This window comes from Rissa tridactyla, chromosome 5, assembly GCF_028500815.1.
Source record: "Rissa tridactyla isolate bRisTri1 chromosome 5, bRisTri1.patW.cur.20221130, whole genome shotgun sequence".
NCBI classification, from domain to species: domain Eukaryota; kingdom Metazoa; phylum Chordata; class Aves; order Charadriiformes; family Laridae; genus Rissa; species Rissa tridactyla.
In genome coordinates this window covers 64239912-64258391 of record NC_071470.1, presented here as the reverse complement: position 1 = coordinate 64258391, position 18480 = coordinate 64239912, and the positions used below count along the sequence as shown (strand labels likewise).

The window sequence follows — 18480 nt, the reverse complement described above, 5'->3', positions numbered from 1 at the left end:
CTCATCCTATACAAGTGACTTAAAAGTTTAAAGAATCTGTCTTGATCGTGCAGTTATACACCCTTGCCTGACACAAATGCAACGCCGGCAGCTTGACCTCTGCTTCAGGATGTGCTGGGCTACCATTACTATTCATTAATTTAATGTAAAAGGAAGAATCTCTTAAGACTAATAAGCTTAGTGTCATTATATTCTCCACAACAGCATCACTCCTCAGTTGAGATTTTGTACAGCAGCTGAGCCACTCTGCTGCCCACAGAGGAGGTGGCTGTTAGCAGCAGACAGCCAACAGTTACTAAACTTTAGTCATAATCCTACAAACGTCTGCACGTTTGACTTTGTGTGGGTACTAACTCCACCAAAGCAAGAGAGAAAAATAGCATCTTCTAAGAGGTAAGAGTCTGTGGTGCAAAGCAGACATCTCACAGTATGTCACTAGGTTACAACAAGTTCCATACCTTAACTTTACATGGACTTCCTCTGCCTGGATGACCGCACCAGTCACAGGCTGCACAGTGACGGCATCACCTGGATTTACTTTCAGGTTCTTCTGCGTGGTTTCACCCAACCCAACTTTCCCACCTGGAAAGCCTGTGGTGGGCCAAGCAGTACAGACCTAGGAAGAGTTTCGAAACAAACAACTGTCAGTTGAGATTCTTCCCACCTATTTCCAGTCCTCCAGTTAAAGTAAGCAATGTTTTGTAACAAAAAACATGGGCTGAGGGGGAAGAAGGATTAGGTTAAAACCTGGTGTAAGATACAAGGAGGACTGAGTTCTTAAGGGATGATCCAAGATACTTTTCAAGAAGGAAGGGGTTATATTTTTTTCCTACAAAGGAGATTAAAAAAAATTGCACGAGGACTCTACACATTCTGCACAAAAGCATATGCTGTGCTGACTAGGAAATGCTACAAATCAATGAAGAAAGAAGACTAAAGGGCTATACTATTTCTTTGCAAATAAAACACACGTGTGTATATATAACAGACAATGTATAATACATATTCACACACGACTTATAAATTTCTTGAAAAAATCAGCAACATGGATTTTTTCCAGTACTGAGGACAAAGATGTAACTACAGTGTAGAAAATATGGAAAAGCACGCTCATTATCTTTCTCAATGCATGCTCCACTTTGGTCCCTACTGAATACAACAGGAACACACTGAAAGCATCAGAAAAGCACTTGCAGGAAGAAGAAGGAGTCTCACCTCCTGTTGCCCATTGGCAGAGGTAAGCAGGACTGGACGACCTATGCAGATGTTTGCAGACTTCATGCTGCTCAGCGACAGCTGGGCGAGGGCTCTTCGCAACATTTTTGGAACTTTGTCATCTTCTAGCATTTGCAGGAGACAAAAAATACATCATTTTTTTCCCTAGCTATCGGATTAATTCAGTATTTCTTGCACTCCCCAATCAGTACAAGTAGCAAAACCCTTCCAGTCCCTCACGAGAGGCAGTAACAGCCGTGAGGGAAGCACAGGGACCATCATAGAATCATCTAGGTTGGAAGGGACCTTTCAGATCATCGAGTCCAACCATCAACCTAACACTGACAAAACCACCACTAAGCCATGTCCCTCAGCACCACATCTACCCATCTTTTAAATGCCTCCAGGGATGGTGATTCCACCACTTCCCTGGGCAGCCTGTTACAGTGTTTTATAACCCTTTTGGTGAAGAAGTTTTTCCTGATATCCTGTCTAAACCTCCCCTGGCGCAATTCGAGGCCTTCTCCTCTTGTCCTATCGCCTGTTACTTGTGAGAAGAGACTGACCCCCCACCTCGCTACACCCTCCTTTCAGGTAGCTGTGGAGAGCGATAAGGTCTCCCCTCAGCCTCCTTTTCTCCAGCCTAAACCACCCCCAGCTCCCTCAGCCGCTCCTCACAGGACTTGTGCTCCAGACGCGCCTGGCGGGAACCGCGCTGTGAGGGGAGGGTGTTTCTGACAGGCCTGAAAACACCCACGGTTACACGCTGCTGCTTGCTAGATTTCCCACCCAGTTTTAGCTACCTTCTGCGGAAACCATTACTCTTCCACATCCTAATAAAAAGCGAATTTCACGGGGTCTCAACCTCGCCTGAGAGGCCTCCCCCCCGGTCCCATCTCCGTGAGGGGACAGGGCAGCCCCTGGGTCCCGCCAGGCCCCACCACCGGCAGCGGGAACCCAGCTTTTGTAGGGATCCGTTTTCGAACCCGCCGCCTTCAGCCCGTCCCCACCGCCCGCACCCCCGTACCGGCCTCCACAGCGTCGGTGACACCCAGCACCAGCGGCCCGCCCTGGGCAGCGCCGGGGGACGGGAAGGCCCGCGGGGAACCGCCGCCCGCGACCGGCCGCCCCTTGCTTTTCCTTCTGGAGGAGGCGGACATGCTGCCCCACCAGCTACCGCCGAGCGGTTCCGGGAGCAGAGGGCGGCCCCGCCCCGTGGGCGGCCGCTTCCGCCGCCCTGCCCGGCCATGGTGAGGCTGTGGCGGGTGCGGGGCTGGGGGGCTCTGGCGGGGCTGAGGCCGCGGCCGGACAAGTTCGGGGGGGTGAGCGTGGATCTGGCTGAGCTGCGCCATCCCCTCCGCCTGGAGCGGGCCGCCTTCGGGCGGTGGCTGCGGGGCAAGTGCCGGGCCGGGACCGGTGGGGTGGGGGGCGGGGGGCGGTGGCGGCGGTCCTCATGGCGCCTCGGCCCGTGAGAGAACCCTTCTTAGCCGCCACCGCTGCTGCGCCGGGCGGGCGGTCCTCGCCCTCCGCACACGCACACAGAGCCATGGCCGTGTGGTGGACAGTGTGGGCAGAGGCGGCGGAAGGGAAGTCAAGTCCATTTTCCCCCGTGCCTTATGGCCGATCCCAACGTGAAAGCCGTGGTTTCATGCGTAAACGCCAGATCGCGCGTCGTATGGGGACAAGATGGCGGCGGCTCCGCGCCTCATGGCGGCGCTGACACGTTCCTTACACCATGTCCTCGTGTGAGCGATACTAGGACTAACTTCTCTTCTAATGCCTGTGTCTGAATTTGTGAAAATATTTACTTTATAGCCAGTACGTGGGTTTCAAGGTCTCGGTGTTTTTGAGTTAGCCCAGGTGCAGGTATGAGGAGTGAGGCCTGGGCACTTGACCCAGGCTGGCCGACAGGGTTATTTCATACTATGAGCATCACATTCAAAATAAATTAGAAAACTTGCTGAGAGGTTTGCTTTCTCCCTTGACGGATGCCATCCTTTGAACGTCGTGCCCCAGTGCCAGACCCCCGAGCCCTTCCCTTCATCCCAAAGCCATAGCACTTGCAGTGTCCGACATTTCCTGGCCACTTCTGGGAGTGCAAGCTTCCTGCTGATAGAATGGCCCGAGCGTAATCCTTGTATATTATGTATTGGTACCAATACCAATATTGGTTCTTTATTTTTGTTTATGTTAATTATCTAGTCTTAGTGTAGTAAGTTTCTTTATATTTCAACTGTCAGGTTCCTTTGTTTTTTCCCAGGTGGTAGAGTAATTGTCTGAATAACAATAAATTGTCATGGGTTCCTCAAACTGTAACACCCCGATAGTAGTTTGACCTGTGGTAAATGAGGTGAAAATACAGACTTTCACACCTTAACCCAAGCTATTGTGCACAACAAGGCATAAAACCAGAGGGAACAAGGGCGGGGGGGGTGTCAGAGCAGCAGCAGCGGCCCTTACCCTCCTCTCCTTCCTCTCTCTTGCAGACGCCGTGGCCCGGTGGCGGGAGGAAGGACGCCTGGCCGTCTGGCTGCATGTCCCCATCCTACAGAGCGGGTTTGCAGCGGCAGCTGCTTCTCAGGGCTTTGATTTCCACCATGCTGAGCAGGGCTCATCCACCTTGACTCTGTGGCTGGGAGAAGGGCCCAGCAGGCTACCGGGGTACGCCACCCACCAGCTGGGGGTTGCAGGTTAGTTACAAAAGCAGTTGGACCCACAAAAGAGACGTTTGAACAAGCCCTTAGGACCAGGTTCAGTAGGAAATCGACTGTTCCTCTGCACAGCCAATGCATGGAAACCAGCTGTGTGCTGTTTGGGTAACTTCACAAAGTCAAGCATGTCATTGTGCCTGTACAAGGTTGTGTGTTGTTAAAAACAGGCCAACAAAGAAGTTTCTCAAAACAATTTCAGTTTGAGAAAATTGTAAACAGTTTGGGAGGGAAGAAAATTTGGTCCTGAAGCTTTAAAATTTGCCTCACTAATACTGTTTTTGAAAATAATTTTAAGAACCATGTCTTGGCTTTCACCTTGCAGGTGAGAGAGGTAGGATTTCAAGGTTCAAGCAGTTTTTGAAAAGTGAAAAAGTGACTACAGACATCTTAGAAAAAAATCACTTCTCTGCTCCCTGTTCTTACTGTAGATGCTTGATAAATGCATCTGCCTAAACTATGCTCAAGTTGAAGTCTGTAAATGGGGCAAACTTGATCCAACAGGGATTGTTCAGGAGCTAGCACAACGGTTAGGCTGTTAAAACAGTCCAAAAGCTGCTCTAAGCCATGCCTTGAAGTCCACAACCCCAAACAAGTGTATTTTACAAACAAGTAAACATCTGTACCTCACACTCTTACCCACCTAGTCCTCCCACAACCACAGTTGGAAAGGAGTTGCTCTAAAAACTGAGGAAATTCCCAAGGAAGTAGGTAAGATGGTGTCCCTTTTCTTTTTTAATATATAGTGCAGTACAGGGAACTGATGATGAGACACCTTAAACTCGGCTTCACCAAATTTGTGTGGTTTTGCCCTCTCTCTCAGCCATCTTCCACAGATAGGCAATTACCTGTCCCATCACTCAGTAATCTCGTGTAATCTGAAGTAGTACCAGTACCTCTTGCGTACTGGTAAAGGCTATATAACACTCAGCAGTTACGGCAGAGGGACAGCAAACCTTTCCCGTTACAAACTTGACTTGTTTGTCCTTGGCTTGTAGGGACGTTAATTCTTCACCAAGTGGTGTTAAGCCCCATAAATAGCAATTTGAAACAATCTATTTATGAAGGACTCAAAAAAACTGGATTATTCTACATAGCAGCAGGTCAGGTGAAAGTAAGTTTTGGAAAAAACAAAGCCTTCACTTACGAAAGAGCGCCGCTGCTGTCGGTAGTGGAAGTTTTCAGTTGCAAAGCCGGCAGAGGGCAGCGTAGAAGCTGAAGACAGGCTTGGATTTTTTCAATGGACATGTTGGAGCATGTTTTCCTGAGGTATGAAGACCTCACCATTAAAATATGTGGCATTAAACTCAAGTAAGATAATGCATTCTCCTAGCAAAAGCACTGTGTTACTCCTTACAGTTATAACTTGCATGTTTGAGGAAATACGACTAACTGAAAGGGGATTTTTCTGAAGTAGGGTTTGCATAGCTGAAAATGCTATTTAAAAGACAATCATCTAATAGATGTGTTGTGATGGTTATCAGGAAGGACGTAATATAAGAAAAATCATAACTTTGAAAAAAACTCAAAAAAAACCTCAAAAATGCACTGTTAAAACAGTACTTTGAGATAAACACTTCGCACTCCGCAAGTAGGAAAAAAACTTTGAGAAAAGAGAAAGTTTAATGAATGCAGGTAAATGGATTTCATAATTTATTGCACAGGTTTAAAAATTGCACAACATACAACGTTTGTATTCTTTGCTACCACTTTTCAAACCTGTACATTTTATTCATTATTGGGACTTTCTTTAAAAGAGGTGAAGTCTTAAGGCAGGCATTTGTGCAGGTAAACAAACAGATTTCTGTGTGTGAAATAATGACAGCAATATTATTTTTTTTCCTCTGTTCCACTCAATCTTAGGGGATCTGGAACAGATTTCAAGAATACACTAAGCAGTGTGGATACCATCTGGCATATGGTTATTCCATTATCTCTTACTGCTTCCGGAGGGTAGTGAAAGGGCTTTGTTCTATTTTTAATTAATTTTATTGTAATACTAAATTATTTCAATACGTGCTTTTATATTGTGATTATGTGCCAAACCCTAGGCATTTTTCTTTCCTGCATAAAAAACTGTGGTTTAGGAAGTTTCTACCGTAAAGGAAAAAAGCACATCTGCTGATGAGAGTCTTCATCTCAAAGCTGTGGCTAATCAGTTAAATACAGGACTTAGTCCCTTGAGCATCCTGCAAATAAAAAGTGCTTTGCCAGCCTGCAGGAAGCCAGCACAGGGAGCAGACAGCAGGTAGCGAGCCTGCGTTGCCAAGTAGACCAGCAGCTGGTTTTTGTCCTGTCTGGAGTTTCCCACACAGTCAAGGCTGCAGAGCCTGGGCTGGTGCCTCGGCATCACCCAGCCAGGCGATGACAAAGGTGTGAATAAGCAAGGTCAGGTCATATTTTGCCAGACTAGATCAGGGTCGCCAAGCAGAGAGAGTAGCAAACGTTACTCATTGGGCTTGGCCATTATTGTTTAGAAATAGTGGAATATGTGATGTGTCTTCCAACTCACTGCATCCGTTTGTAGGCGGCAGGATTTTCCAAATATGTCAGGGCATGGAAGAGCTTCTGTTGTACAAAGTGATTAAGATGTTTTTGAAAAGCATTTCCAAAATTCTCCACCTCCTAGGAGGAAGCGGTCTGCCATCCAGAAAGTGACGTTTTTGTAAATATGCCACATAACAATGGCATAGGAAGACAAGTTGAAGAAGGAAAGTAAAAGGAGAGGAAGAAAAGTAAAAGTCATTCTCTTCTTCCTCACGTGTTGTATGAGCATTTACAACACAGCTGTTATTTTCATTGCTACCTACCTTAATCTAGTTGCTGAAACAAAGTCACTGGAGCTGAAGAGAGAGCAGGGTCTCCACAGGCTTCTCCTGTTACTTAAGGAAATGTGTAAAATGAGCAGCTGCATAAATGGCAAACTGCACAGGAACGTGGAGTTAGATAGGTTATGGTGGTCCAAGGAGTCACAGGTGATTTAGAAGCAGTTCCCAAGTTGTTTACAAAGTAATACCTATTTCTGTCTGCTGATGTTTACAATGCAAGCAGTCGTGTGTGTGCTCATTACGTGGATGACAAGTGCTTTTCAACTCTCAACATCTTTTCATACATGTTTACATCAGTCATAAATAAAACAGGTAGACTGAAGATATTTTTCCAATTACTCATTGTCTGGAGTTGTCGAAGGGATGATTTTTTTGTTATTATTAAATAATTTTCTTACCTGTTTCCCCAAAGAGAACATTCAAAACAAAGCAGTGTTGTAATAGCAATTACTTGGTTAGGTTACAAGTGTAAACCTTTCCAGAAGGTCATCCTGGCGCTGGATGATTTAAAGCTCCAGGTACCACATTTGTAGTAAGAGGGACAGTTTTTAGAGCCTGCAGCCAAGCTCTCATCTCACTGATAGGAACCAGGTGTGGCCCAGCAGACGGACTTCTGAGTTGCACTTGGGAAAATGAGACCAGACAGCAAATCCCAGTAGTGTTTTTCCTTTCTTCTTGCTTTGGATTTAGGTATCACCTAGCAGAGGTTCTGGACATCTTACAGAGAATTTCACTGCCAAAAATTACATTCACAGGCATCAATTGCTGGGGAACAGAGAAGAGACCGTTCTTTCTGTTTGATTCAAACTGCAGTTCCCTGGCTTCAGCAGTCCTCGGTCTCAGCAAACCATTTAGCTGAAGAATGTGTTTTCTAGAAAATAATCTCTGTAATCACAGCAGGCATCAAAGTTGCTCCTGCTTTCCTTATGTTCCCTCTTTTAATCGGTGCAATACTTGAACCTGGGCACTGATAAATATGTGCAGGAGGAATGAAATCATAAAGTCAGAAGCCATGGGGACGCAGGTATGTGACTACCCTCTTAAAGCACGTCCTTGGACATATCTTGAAAGAAGATTGGTATTTCATCCTTTAAATGTTCCTCCTACGCATAAGTCTGCCTTACATTATTAAAAAACAGAGGATGTTTTGAGCTGGACACTCATTCCTTAATAATTCCCTTCTGTGGAAGTATGTCCCCATAGCATTTTAAATGTGTCTGTCATCAGAGATCTGTCCATAGACTCTTCCTCCTGCTGTAAAATGATATAAGCATTTTTTTATTGTTACCTACTAGTTTGAAACCCATGCACAACTGATGTGGAAAAGAGCCTGGTAAGATACACCACATTCTGCTCGCCACAGTGCACTTTAAAATCTGAGAAAAATACCTGTTTAAAGGGAAGACGTTTTGAAAGTATGACCAGTGAGTGTGACATGATGATTACACATGAAAGCACTTGGGTTTTGAAAACTAGGAAAACTTGTAATTGTGGGAGAAAGTCATGGGCTGAGCATGAGGACACAAGGAAAAGCTGAACTTTCAGTAAAAAAAAATTTAGCTGGATGTATGAATCAAGTGAAAGTGTCACTTTCCACTTGGAAGCAATGCTTTTTTGATTAACAAATTGACTCAGATTACTGTGCAGTTCCTATCATGAGTTGTTAGCTGGGTAGTACAGTAGGAGTTTATAGTCAACCAGTTGAACATTATCAGTATAGTCAGCCCAGTGACTACTAAACTTTGTGTTTAGGCAGGAGTTTTGTCATGAATTTCACTGGAGAAGGGTTCTCGCCCATCACGGCTGCTTGGCCAGAGTCACTGGAAAAATTTCTGTTACTTAAGATTAGAGTCATGTCTCTGCTGAAGCAAGCGACTTACTTTGCTAGATTATTTGGAAGATGTCTTGATCTTGCATTCTTTAGTTGTGATAATATTAACACAAGCAAACTATTCTTTTCATTTCTTGTCCGATCTGGAACTTAAATGTGGGAAGTATTTATCTTGGTACTGCTAACTTTGACTTTTTATACAGGATACTTAACCTTTTTTTTCATACCTCATTGTGTATCAGTTTTCCACCAACAGACCGCTTTCTGTGATTCATCCAGGCAAACCTTGCTAACTGTAAACCGAGTATCATTAGGGGTTTGTCCTGCTTTATCAAAACATGTTAAATTATGGTTGTTAAGATTGAATGTAGGTGCCCAACACTTAATCTTTTTCAATATTATCTCTCTACTAGGTGCTGTTCTAGATGAAAGCACGGGAAGAGTGTTGGTCGTACAAGACAGAAATAAGGTAAGTTTGTTATAGGATTACAAAATAGGGACGTTAATTTAGATACACCTACTCTATAGTATAAAAACAGAGATGATGTTCTTTTCATTCCAATCCAAAATTGTGATAGTTAATTTGTGTGTGTGTTGGAACACATCTATCAGCAGATTGCTGTATTGCATTTCAAGGGGAAAAAAAATAGACTTTGAAAATCAACAGCTTTGTTGTTAATTATTTGAATCAGTATCCTTTTTACTTTGAGTTTTCTGTTTCCTCCTGACCCAAGTAGCCCTGAACTTGTGTTTGGATCCGTGCAGACCTCTGGAAAACCCCCTGTGGCTCAAAGCAGATTTCAGAAGGAGTCTGATTTTATTTGGTTTCAAAAATTCCAGGCACGTGTGTGGCTTTAAATAAGCAGTAACATGGTTGGCCCTGACCTGGAGACCACCTTTGTACAGCAGGTGTAAAAGATCATTAATTTCTCGCAAACTGAAGTGCTTGACCTCGCTATGGAGAATGCCAAACCAGGCAGTGTTAATGCGGTGATGGTGGGTCGTGTGATGTGGCTTGAGGTAACCAAGTGTCCATCACCGTAACGGCTTCCAGCTGCTGTTGGGCCAACCTGGGTTTAATATAGCAAGTGCAGAACGCTGACAGGCTCACTAGCAGTTGCCTGTGCTATTCCATTTAAAATATACTTAGCTTTCATTTGCAAATTAAGTAAGAGTGCCTCTAGTACAGTGAGATTGACTGCAGTTTTAACATGGAAACAATCAAAACTTGTGTACACTAACTGAAGTATACTTGGATGCATCATTTTCATTTTCTGTAGTTAAAAACTGTGCCAGAACCTCCCTGGCTACATTTTTCTATCTTTCCTGAAATAGCTACTAAGTGATTTCTTCTCAGGACCCAAAACACCAGTTCATTAGTAACTACAACACAGTTAATGAAAGGGTGCTTTCATAGGCAGGTTCAATCATACTTGTTGAATTTGTAACACAAGAGTTCAAAGGAAGAGAAACACCCTTTTCTTGTTTCCTGTACACTATTAGTTTTATATTTTTACTTACCATAAAGTAAAATTTCAAGGACTTTTCTACGGCAGGACCTTCAGGCTTACATTCAGTAATTACCAATTAAAGCATAAATCCAGCGTGCAAGCTATAGGCTCCAGAAGTGGTTCCGGTTCTAGCGAGTCTCCAGGAACAGAACAGCACATTGTAAACTTTAGAAGCACTACCTTTATTTTTCCTTTTAGGCACACAGAAATTATAAAACCGAATGCTTACCTTTTAGTAAATATCCTTAACAGATCTCAAAGAGTGAAAATGGAAATTGCACATTCTGCATATTTTGAAGGAAATAGTAGTTTCCTAAGCCCAGGAGGCTTAAGGTTTAACTTCTTAACACTGTGGTTTTGTTGAAGCTCGCCCACAGCTATTTTAAGTGTGGATATCGCTATCCAGTTTTACAGTGAGATGTCAGATGCTCTATGGAGGTTGTAGGTCCAGTTCCATACTCGCCAGACGTTACCTCCTTAGCCTCTGGCCCCAAAACACAAGGGGACCAGCCTGGCACCACTCTTCCCTCTAGCTCATTCCAAAAACCGGGATGGGTATATTCCAGGTCAATGATTTCAGCTCACCTTTCCTGAACAAAGCTGACACCTAGCACAGTGAGGGAGGGAGGTGAAAGGGGAAAAAATGATTGTTTCTGACCCTCCTCTTTACAGCTCTCCTGTAGTGAGTGGATAAAACAAAGTATAAAAACCTGAAGTACATGAATACCCACACGTTTCTTGTGCAGTGAACAAAGGAAGTACTCAGTGCAAGCAAATGGGCTCAGACAGTGTCTGTTTCCCACTGTCAGTCCCTTCGCCTTCCCCACGAAATGAACAATTTCCCTGAAATGGTGACTTCTAATACAAATGATGTTCTGAAAGCTTAAAAAAATAAATTTAAGCAGCTAGTGGAATTATAAGAGCTGTTTGGGTATAATCATGAAAGGACAATTCCATAGCGCACAAAGAAGAATTTCCAGGAACTGAAAGCAAATCTGAAAGCCAACAGACAAATGTATGTATTTTCCATCTGCACTATTTTTAATCTATTACTTTAAACTCCCATCCAAGCCATTTAAGAGTGCCCAGAAAAAAAAAAAAAAAAACCCCACACATTTTCCAGGGTAGTTGGTGGGGTTTCAAATCACTGGAAAGCACACAACTTCCCTCTCTGTGCTGCCTGTACAAGAAAAGCTACCTCTTTTTTTTCCCCAGAGTGTACCTTTTTACTATGTTAATTTCTAGTTGAAGGTTAACTTCTTCCTACATAAACTTTTAATAAGGAAAGAAATAAAAAGAATAGTACATAGGTGTAAAGGTAAAGCCTACAAATCTTATGCGTTTTGCAAGAGGGATAGGAACTGGGACTCCTTTAGCAGTATCAATAACAGCACCAAGTCTGCAATTCACATTCTGTTTTTAAGTACTGAACTTTATTGCGATTCAATAAATGCTTCTATATATAAATCACACACAAGGCCTCAGTTTTTGTATTCCATGAAAACAAACGACAAGTTACACTAAATGGTTATTACAGACACACAAAGTCATCTTAAAGCCAGTGCAGTATAGAACAGTACTACAATCATAATACCTGTTTGTAAGATTAAATATATATACATTTTTTTAAAAGCCAAAACCATGGAAGTGGAATACATTAGTGATTAAATACAAGGTTATATAGTCTATAGCAGCTTTTTTTAATATTCAACTACTCTTATCTAGTTATCTAGCAGCAATGTTGTCTAATGACAGTTAGACAGTTTGTATTTTCAATCAGTAGATGTTTTGTTCCAATATTTCATAGATTGTAGATATCTGATCACCACATTAGCAAGAACAAAGAAGTTCCTACTTAAAGCCTTACTGATGTTTGTAAGAGTAATTACAATACTGCAACTTGAACAAAAAAAAGTCACGTGTTAATTGTCTCCTTCATATTAGAGAGTACAAAACAGGCCACCTACTTCATTAATATTTTTTTCCTCCAGTACAGACTCTAAATGCGTGGAAATTTCCAGGAGGTCTGGCTAATCCAGGCGAAGACATTGGTAAGTCCTAGGATAGCAGGTCAGACGTCAACAGAATTATAAAGACATTAACAGTACTGAAATACATCGTGACCCACATCACTCCTATGACTAATCGCTTCTTTGAATTGATGGTGAATAGATGAAGTGACACGATCCCATGACTTTAATGGTAATGGGGTAACACAATGTTCAGGGCAGAGAAGCTTTGTATTTATAACATTTACCCTTTTCCACAATTTCTCTTAAATGAGTGCTTGAAGCCAGCTTATTTTTTGTAGGCTTGCTGGATATGCTGTAATATGAGCCAAAAGTGCAGAGGATTAAGGTAATCAGAATGTAACCCAAATAAAACTGAAGTGGCAAGCTCAGTGGTGTACCGAGCAAAAATTTCCAACTCTCCATTTTTACGCGCAGAACAGAAATAAATACACTTGCTTCCTTCCGCCCTTAGTCTAAACAATCAAATGAACAAGAGCTCTTTGGCACAGGACCAGCATTAAGTGCAGCGCCCGAGTCGTGGGTACCTACTTTCAACCAGAGGCGTAAGGCACTTCTGTATTAAAAACTAATGCTGATTTGAGGAAACACGTCATCTCTACCCAGCGCAGGACAGGTGACGGTGAACACTGCTGCGGTGATGTTCAGAGGTGAATGAACAAGGGTGTTTATGAACAGATAGAAAATTGTGCTTTTTTTCCTTGTATTTCACCCTTTAAAATTATGATCCACAGACTAGTTAATTCTTAAGTTACACTGCAGTTACCAGGTAGGGTCTTGTTTTCAAAAGTTACATTTGCTCACGTTAATTTAGCCCCACATCAATATTCAGATATGAATACATACTTCCAGTAACTCAAAAATGCAGAACTCGGAAATGTTGCCCAGAGCAGTGCAGCAGCTCTGCTACACTGGGTGTCGAGCCCAGGTTTCCTGCCTGTTTCATACCTTAGAAATATCTACTATTTTTAGCAGTCTTCCTACAGCAACGTGTGGAGGGCTTGTATTCCAGTTCATTATTTAAATTCATGGAGAAAGTTTCTATTTAGTGAGATATGGCTGAGTTGTAGTTTTCATAACTCATGAGTCAATTTTAAGTCTTTTTGTCAAACACGGTGAGAGAAATCAAAGTTATTTGCTTAACAATGCAAATACATATAGTGAAATGGACTCGTGTTTTCAGAAGAATCCCAGATACCGTGTTTGTTGTCTAGCCAGGCTCCTTTTCACGTCTAGGAGATACCAGAGGGATTTCTGTACTGAGGGGGAAGGAGGAGCAGCGCTGGCGACAGCTTGCCCAGAGAACACAGACTAAGCCAGTGGCCAGCCCTCAAATAAGAGGTGAGATGGTGGCTGGAGCCTGGATGTAGGTGTTGAAAAACACCTGGGAGGAAACAAGTCTCTTGCAGCTCCCCTCCTGCCACTACTAAACTATATAAGAATAAAAGTTACGATTCTCTCCATCACATCTTAATATTACAAGAAGATATAAATTAGTGAAGCATAAAATATAATAGAGATTAATTTTACTTTTTTCATCCTTACATAAAACCTTGTAAACTCACAGTCGTTCAAGGGATTACATCTCAATTCACAATTGCAAATTGCGATTACAATGCTTGAAGATCCTATGATTATATGAAGTGCCAAAATATACGGCTGCTTATTTTAATGAGTGCAAACTGACTCACGCAAGTAATTTGAATAGTTTCATAATGCAAATTAAGCAAAGTGCACACATTTTTGTATCTGAATATTTCTGAAACTCAAGCCCTAGTGTTTCTTCTAGTTTAACTGTCATTATATATTTATAGATATATACACATATAAATAAAAGGGAAACAGAAAAAGGCACTTACGTAAAAGAGAAGCTCAAAGCTTAAATGAAATCCCTAATTATGTAATTTTTCTTCCCATAGCCTGCCTCGGCGTTCCTCATGATCTCAGATGTTTACCCTCTTCAACCACTTTTGTGTAATGCAGCCCCTTCCTTGCCTGATGATAAAACCACTTGCCACAGGGAGTTTGCTTCACAACCACTGTTTTAAACCAGGGGACTGCAGAGGCCTCTCTGGTCAGCATAAAATGCAGCCTCTCCAAGGGCCAGTAATGGTGAATGAGTGTCTTCCCCCATGCAGTAGCCTTTTATCTAATTAATACTGTAATAAAGTCACAAACATAAATGTTTGCGGGCAGCATGTATTAATGGGTCTCCAGTCCCACACAGACCTCGATACACTTGGCGTAAACTTCACACAGCTCGTTCCATTACAAGATGGAAGTTGAGCTGAGGCAGAAGTATGTGCAGAATTAGGGCCATCAGCGTACAGTTGTTTGGCCTCTGCCAGATAAATCGTTTTGTTTATATATTGCTAGCCACTGTATGTCCTGAAATTATTTCTAATATTTGAAACTACCCCTAAAATGTCTGTTTTGTTCACCTCTGACATGTCAAATACAAGCCTCCATAGGAAGGCAAATCTCTACAAGGTCTCGTAAAGTATTTTGCTTTTGCAAGTAAGCCAACACACTCATTTCGTACTGAAAATGAACTAACAGAAGCAGGTAACACTACAAAACAGCTGTATGCATTTAGCACTCAAACAAGACACAACTATGAGTTTACATAGATCTGGAAAAAGCTAGTGTTTTACCTACCAGTAGGATTTGACTTGACTACAATGAAACTGCAGAATTTGGGGAAATAAGAGGAGTATCAAAAAATCTCGTTGGGCTCCTCAATTTAAAAGTTACTATTCAAGAGAAAAACCTGTTTTGAAGAGTACTGGATACATAGGCAATTCTCTGGCTGTAATCGCAGTACACAGACCCTCTCGCCCCGTGAGGTTACGGCTAGGATAACACATCGCTGCGGCTGATGCACACAAATGTGCACGTGCAGCATGGATGCAGCATGTTTTCTGCAAGAACAGGCTACATGCTGTCCTGGTACTATGCCATGTCTCAAATGTCACTAGACACTTAAGATGCATTCTGAAGAGGACTTGGTGCCAACTTTCACTTTCTAGTTTTATCCATTTTGTTCCACCTTGTGGCAAAGTGCAATAAAACGTAGCGATTTGATCAAGTGACCTGACGTACGTACAGGTGTTCAGCTGCGCGAGGTCTGAACCTGAAGCTGGGCAGAGGCAAGGAGAGAGACGGGGCTGAGACTGAAAGTACTGAGAAGAGGGGGCACTGCTGTCTTGGATTAAGAGATCAGTGGAGCCAGCGACCATCAGAATGTCTGTTTCAAAACCGCAGCCCGTACAGTATTACTGAAAGTTCCTCAATTTCATCATTTAGTAAGATACACGCAAGCGAGACACATAGCAATTAGTCTTGTTTGGGGACCAAAAAATCAGCTTATCCTCGTGTCAAAACAAACAGGCTTATTCTGAAAAGCTTATGAAGCAGAACAGAGAAGGCTTTGAGTTAGAAATTTTCCACGATCAAAAGGTTGAGAGAGCGTTAAGCTATTCCTCTATGTATTGTAAGGATTGCTCTTTTCACCTAGGAGACACAGCAGTTCGAGAGGTTTTCGAAGAGACTGGCATCAAGTCAGAGTTCAAGTCCATCCTAAGCATAAGACAGCAACACAAACACCCCGGAGCCTTCGGGAAGTCGGACATGTACATCATCTGTCGCCTGCAGCCCTCCTCTTTCAGCATCAGCTTCTGCCAGCAGGAGTGCCTGAGGTGTGAGTGGATGGACCTCCAGGAGCTTGCTAGGACAAAAGACGCTACTCCCATCACCAGCAACGTAGCTAAACTCTTGCTTTACGGGTACCGGGAAGGGTTTGATAAGATCGATTTAACCATGAGAGAGTTTCCAGCTGTCTACACAGGCCGCCTCTACAAACTGTACCACAGGGAGCTGCCCGAGTCCTACAGAAACATTACATGATAGCAATAATTTCACATTTCATTATATTAATAATTTAGAATTATTATTTTAGTGTTATTTAGACCATATTAAAATTATCCATGGAATTCTTTTTAGGTAATTGCTAGAAAGTAATTATTTGTTCTCTAATAAGCTATAGAGATATAAATTATTTTTAAAGGTAAATATTGCTGTAAGTGTGCATCAGATTTGTTTACTCTGTACAGCAAACATAAGGTAAATAAAATAGCTCTACATAGATAATCTAGCAGAAAACAGAAGTGTTATTGATCCTGAAAATATATTTTCCAAGTAATTTTACCTCCGCACACACTGGCACAACAGGTTTAAAGAGCAACATAAAGACAGGATGAAACATTCATGTTTTAATCTGGTATCTGCAAAAGTAGTTAATATCAGCAAATCACTGCTTATATTTTTGCTACTTCAGAGAGGAGTAGGAAACTCGACGTCTTTAGTGTAGTGTGGCGTATGTGCTCGGAATCTGACGTGGAAATCAGCTTTTCGCAGACATGGGAAGAAAAAGGATAGCTTTCTGTCCAGGTCCAGTCTTTGGTCCGGGTTTGTACTGTCCAGTTCTTTTCAGTGCCACGTACCAATCGGAGTATTTCCGCGATCGGTAAGTGTTATAGTTATTAGATTCCAAACGCTCAAAAAAGAAACATTCTTCTGTTGCACATTTCTAAAAGGGAAAAAGAAAAGGATGAATATCCCATCACAACAAATCAATTCTTCAGATTCACGGGACTAACTTACTGAGAACGTAAGCAAGCAATACATTTGGTTTTAAGAAATCCACATTAAAGGTTTCACGTTTAAATAAAGAGTTATTGTTAAAATACAGGTTTTAATTATGATTCATTTATTGTATTTAACACAGACCAAGCAGATCCTAGTTTGTTTTGACTGTGTAGTTCCTTTGTTCCGATCTGGAACTCGGTCAGACAAACGAAGAACCCCATCCCTTGGCACTTACTGACAGATCCTGACTTCCAAGCTCAGCAGTTTTGCTATCTCATCTTAGCTTGTAATTTAGCCAAAAAGAAAAGCAGGATGTAAGAGAAAAGGGACTATTTCCCTTGCCTTCCTCAAACCAACCTTTTTATCAGGTAGAGAAATAGTACAGCATAGCCTTTGCCCATTCTTTTCTCGTTTTGAGGTTTAACTTCCCTAAAGCTAATTCAAGCCTGTATTTAGAGGGCTCTGAAACAGTGGCAAGCCTGCATCTCTCCAAGATTTTTTTAAAATCGAAAACTTTTAAAATAATTCTAAGAAAAGATCAGACCTAGCGAAGAGTTCTATACCACACAGAGACCAAGCACACACTACTAGTGTTTAGAAGTACATCTGCGGAATTATTCCGCTTCTGGAAGGAAGTCTTCAAAAACAACTCCACCTACATGGAATTAACCTACCTTTAAAAACATTCACACCTACAAATAAAAAAGGCGGTTCTTCACACAACAGGTAAAAGTTGAGCTGTGGAGCTTCTTACTACGGGAAGTTACAGTTTTCCCCCAGCTTACATGAATTCAAGTCACTTTTGGACAAGTTCATGGAAAAGAAATTCACTGAAATTTACTAAATAGGTAAAAACCATTCTTGGCTGAGAAGGCCCCACAGCTGAGACTGGTTGGAGGCTGGGAGACCTATTTGGAGAATTACTGTGTGTGTCTTTTCTTATACCCTGCATTTGATCACCATCCGATAGGAGAGGCTGAGCTCCATCTCATGCCCTCCGAAGGTAAGCCTGCCATTAACAAATGGAGTGTGATTTACTTCTTTCTGCACACGGCAGAAACCACCGCTCCCTTGGGGTGACCATACTGAAGAGAAAGTCTTCATTTTCACAGGATCCCATGGCTGTCAGGGACATCATGTCAGGTAGGCGTTAGTTTTTACAAGACTTCAACTCAAATTCTCCTGGATAGTTATTACTGCCTGGGCGACTTAAAACCAAGCTAATTTACCTACGACTGGTACTTAACAGCTGTACATAGTCCACAGGCAGGAAACAGGTACATTTATTCACTTTCTGAATAAATTCCTGAATAAGTTCCTCTGCATCGAGAACATCAGAGGACGTACTAACAGCTTGAGACAAGATCTAATTCCATAGGAAGAGTGTGACTATGGGTGTTTAACTGCCTTTATTCCAAGGCAGGTTCTCAGCAGCAGAGCCCGTCAGCAGACAGCAGCGCTCTCACAGCGGCAAACCCACCTGCAGAACAACCGCTTGAAAGCAAGAGGATTTATTTTCTCAACTACAAAGATGGCAAAAGTTCAACACCGCAGGAACTTGCTTGACTGGGGGGGTGGGAGGGGCACTTTCATTTCACATACACCATCTGCCAGTCCATCAATTCAGTCATACTCATTTACCCAGAAAATTTTTGGGAATGCCAGCGAAGGAGAAAAGCTAGTCATCAGACAGAAAGCATGTAAATGTCA

The 18480-nt window shown here is 42.5% G+C and overlaps 3 protein-coding genes across 3 annotated transcripts in view; 1 reads left to right on the top strand and 2 right to left on the bottom strand.

The window, feature by feature from the left end:
• SPATA5 (spermatogenesis associated 5) overlaps positions 1-2464 on the bottom strand; it is a 196483-nt gene extending 194019 nt beyond the window's left edge. Inside the window, 4 exon segments of the mRNA XM_054203512.1 lie at positions 459-616; positions 1216-1340; positions 2243-2384; positions 2387-2464. Of these exon segments, the coding sequence (XP_054059487.1) occupies positions 459-616; positions 1216-1340; positions 2243-2384; positions 2387-2464 (503 nt within the window).
• Positions 2463-16868, top strand: NUDT6 (nudix hydrolase 6). The gene is made up of 6 exons (XM_054204308.1): positions 2463-2610; positions 3702-3905; positions 8996-9051; positions 12090-12144; positions 13360-13464; positions 15641-16868. The coding sequence occupies exons 1-6, from the start codon at positions 2463-2465 to the stop codon at positions 16027-16029; spliced, it is 957 nt and encodes a 318-aa protein (XP_054060283.1). The 3' UTR covers positions 16030-16868.
• The window catches only part of FGF2 (fibroblast growth factor 2), a 28281-nt gene continuing 26326 nt past the window's right edge, over positions 16526-18480 (bottom strand). Inside the window, exon 3 of the mRNA XM_054203521.1 lies at positions 16526-16711. Coding sequence (XP_054059496.1) covers positions 16526-16711 — 186 coding nt within the window. The remainder of the gene's footprint in view (positions 16712-18480) is intronic.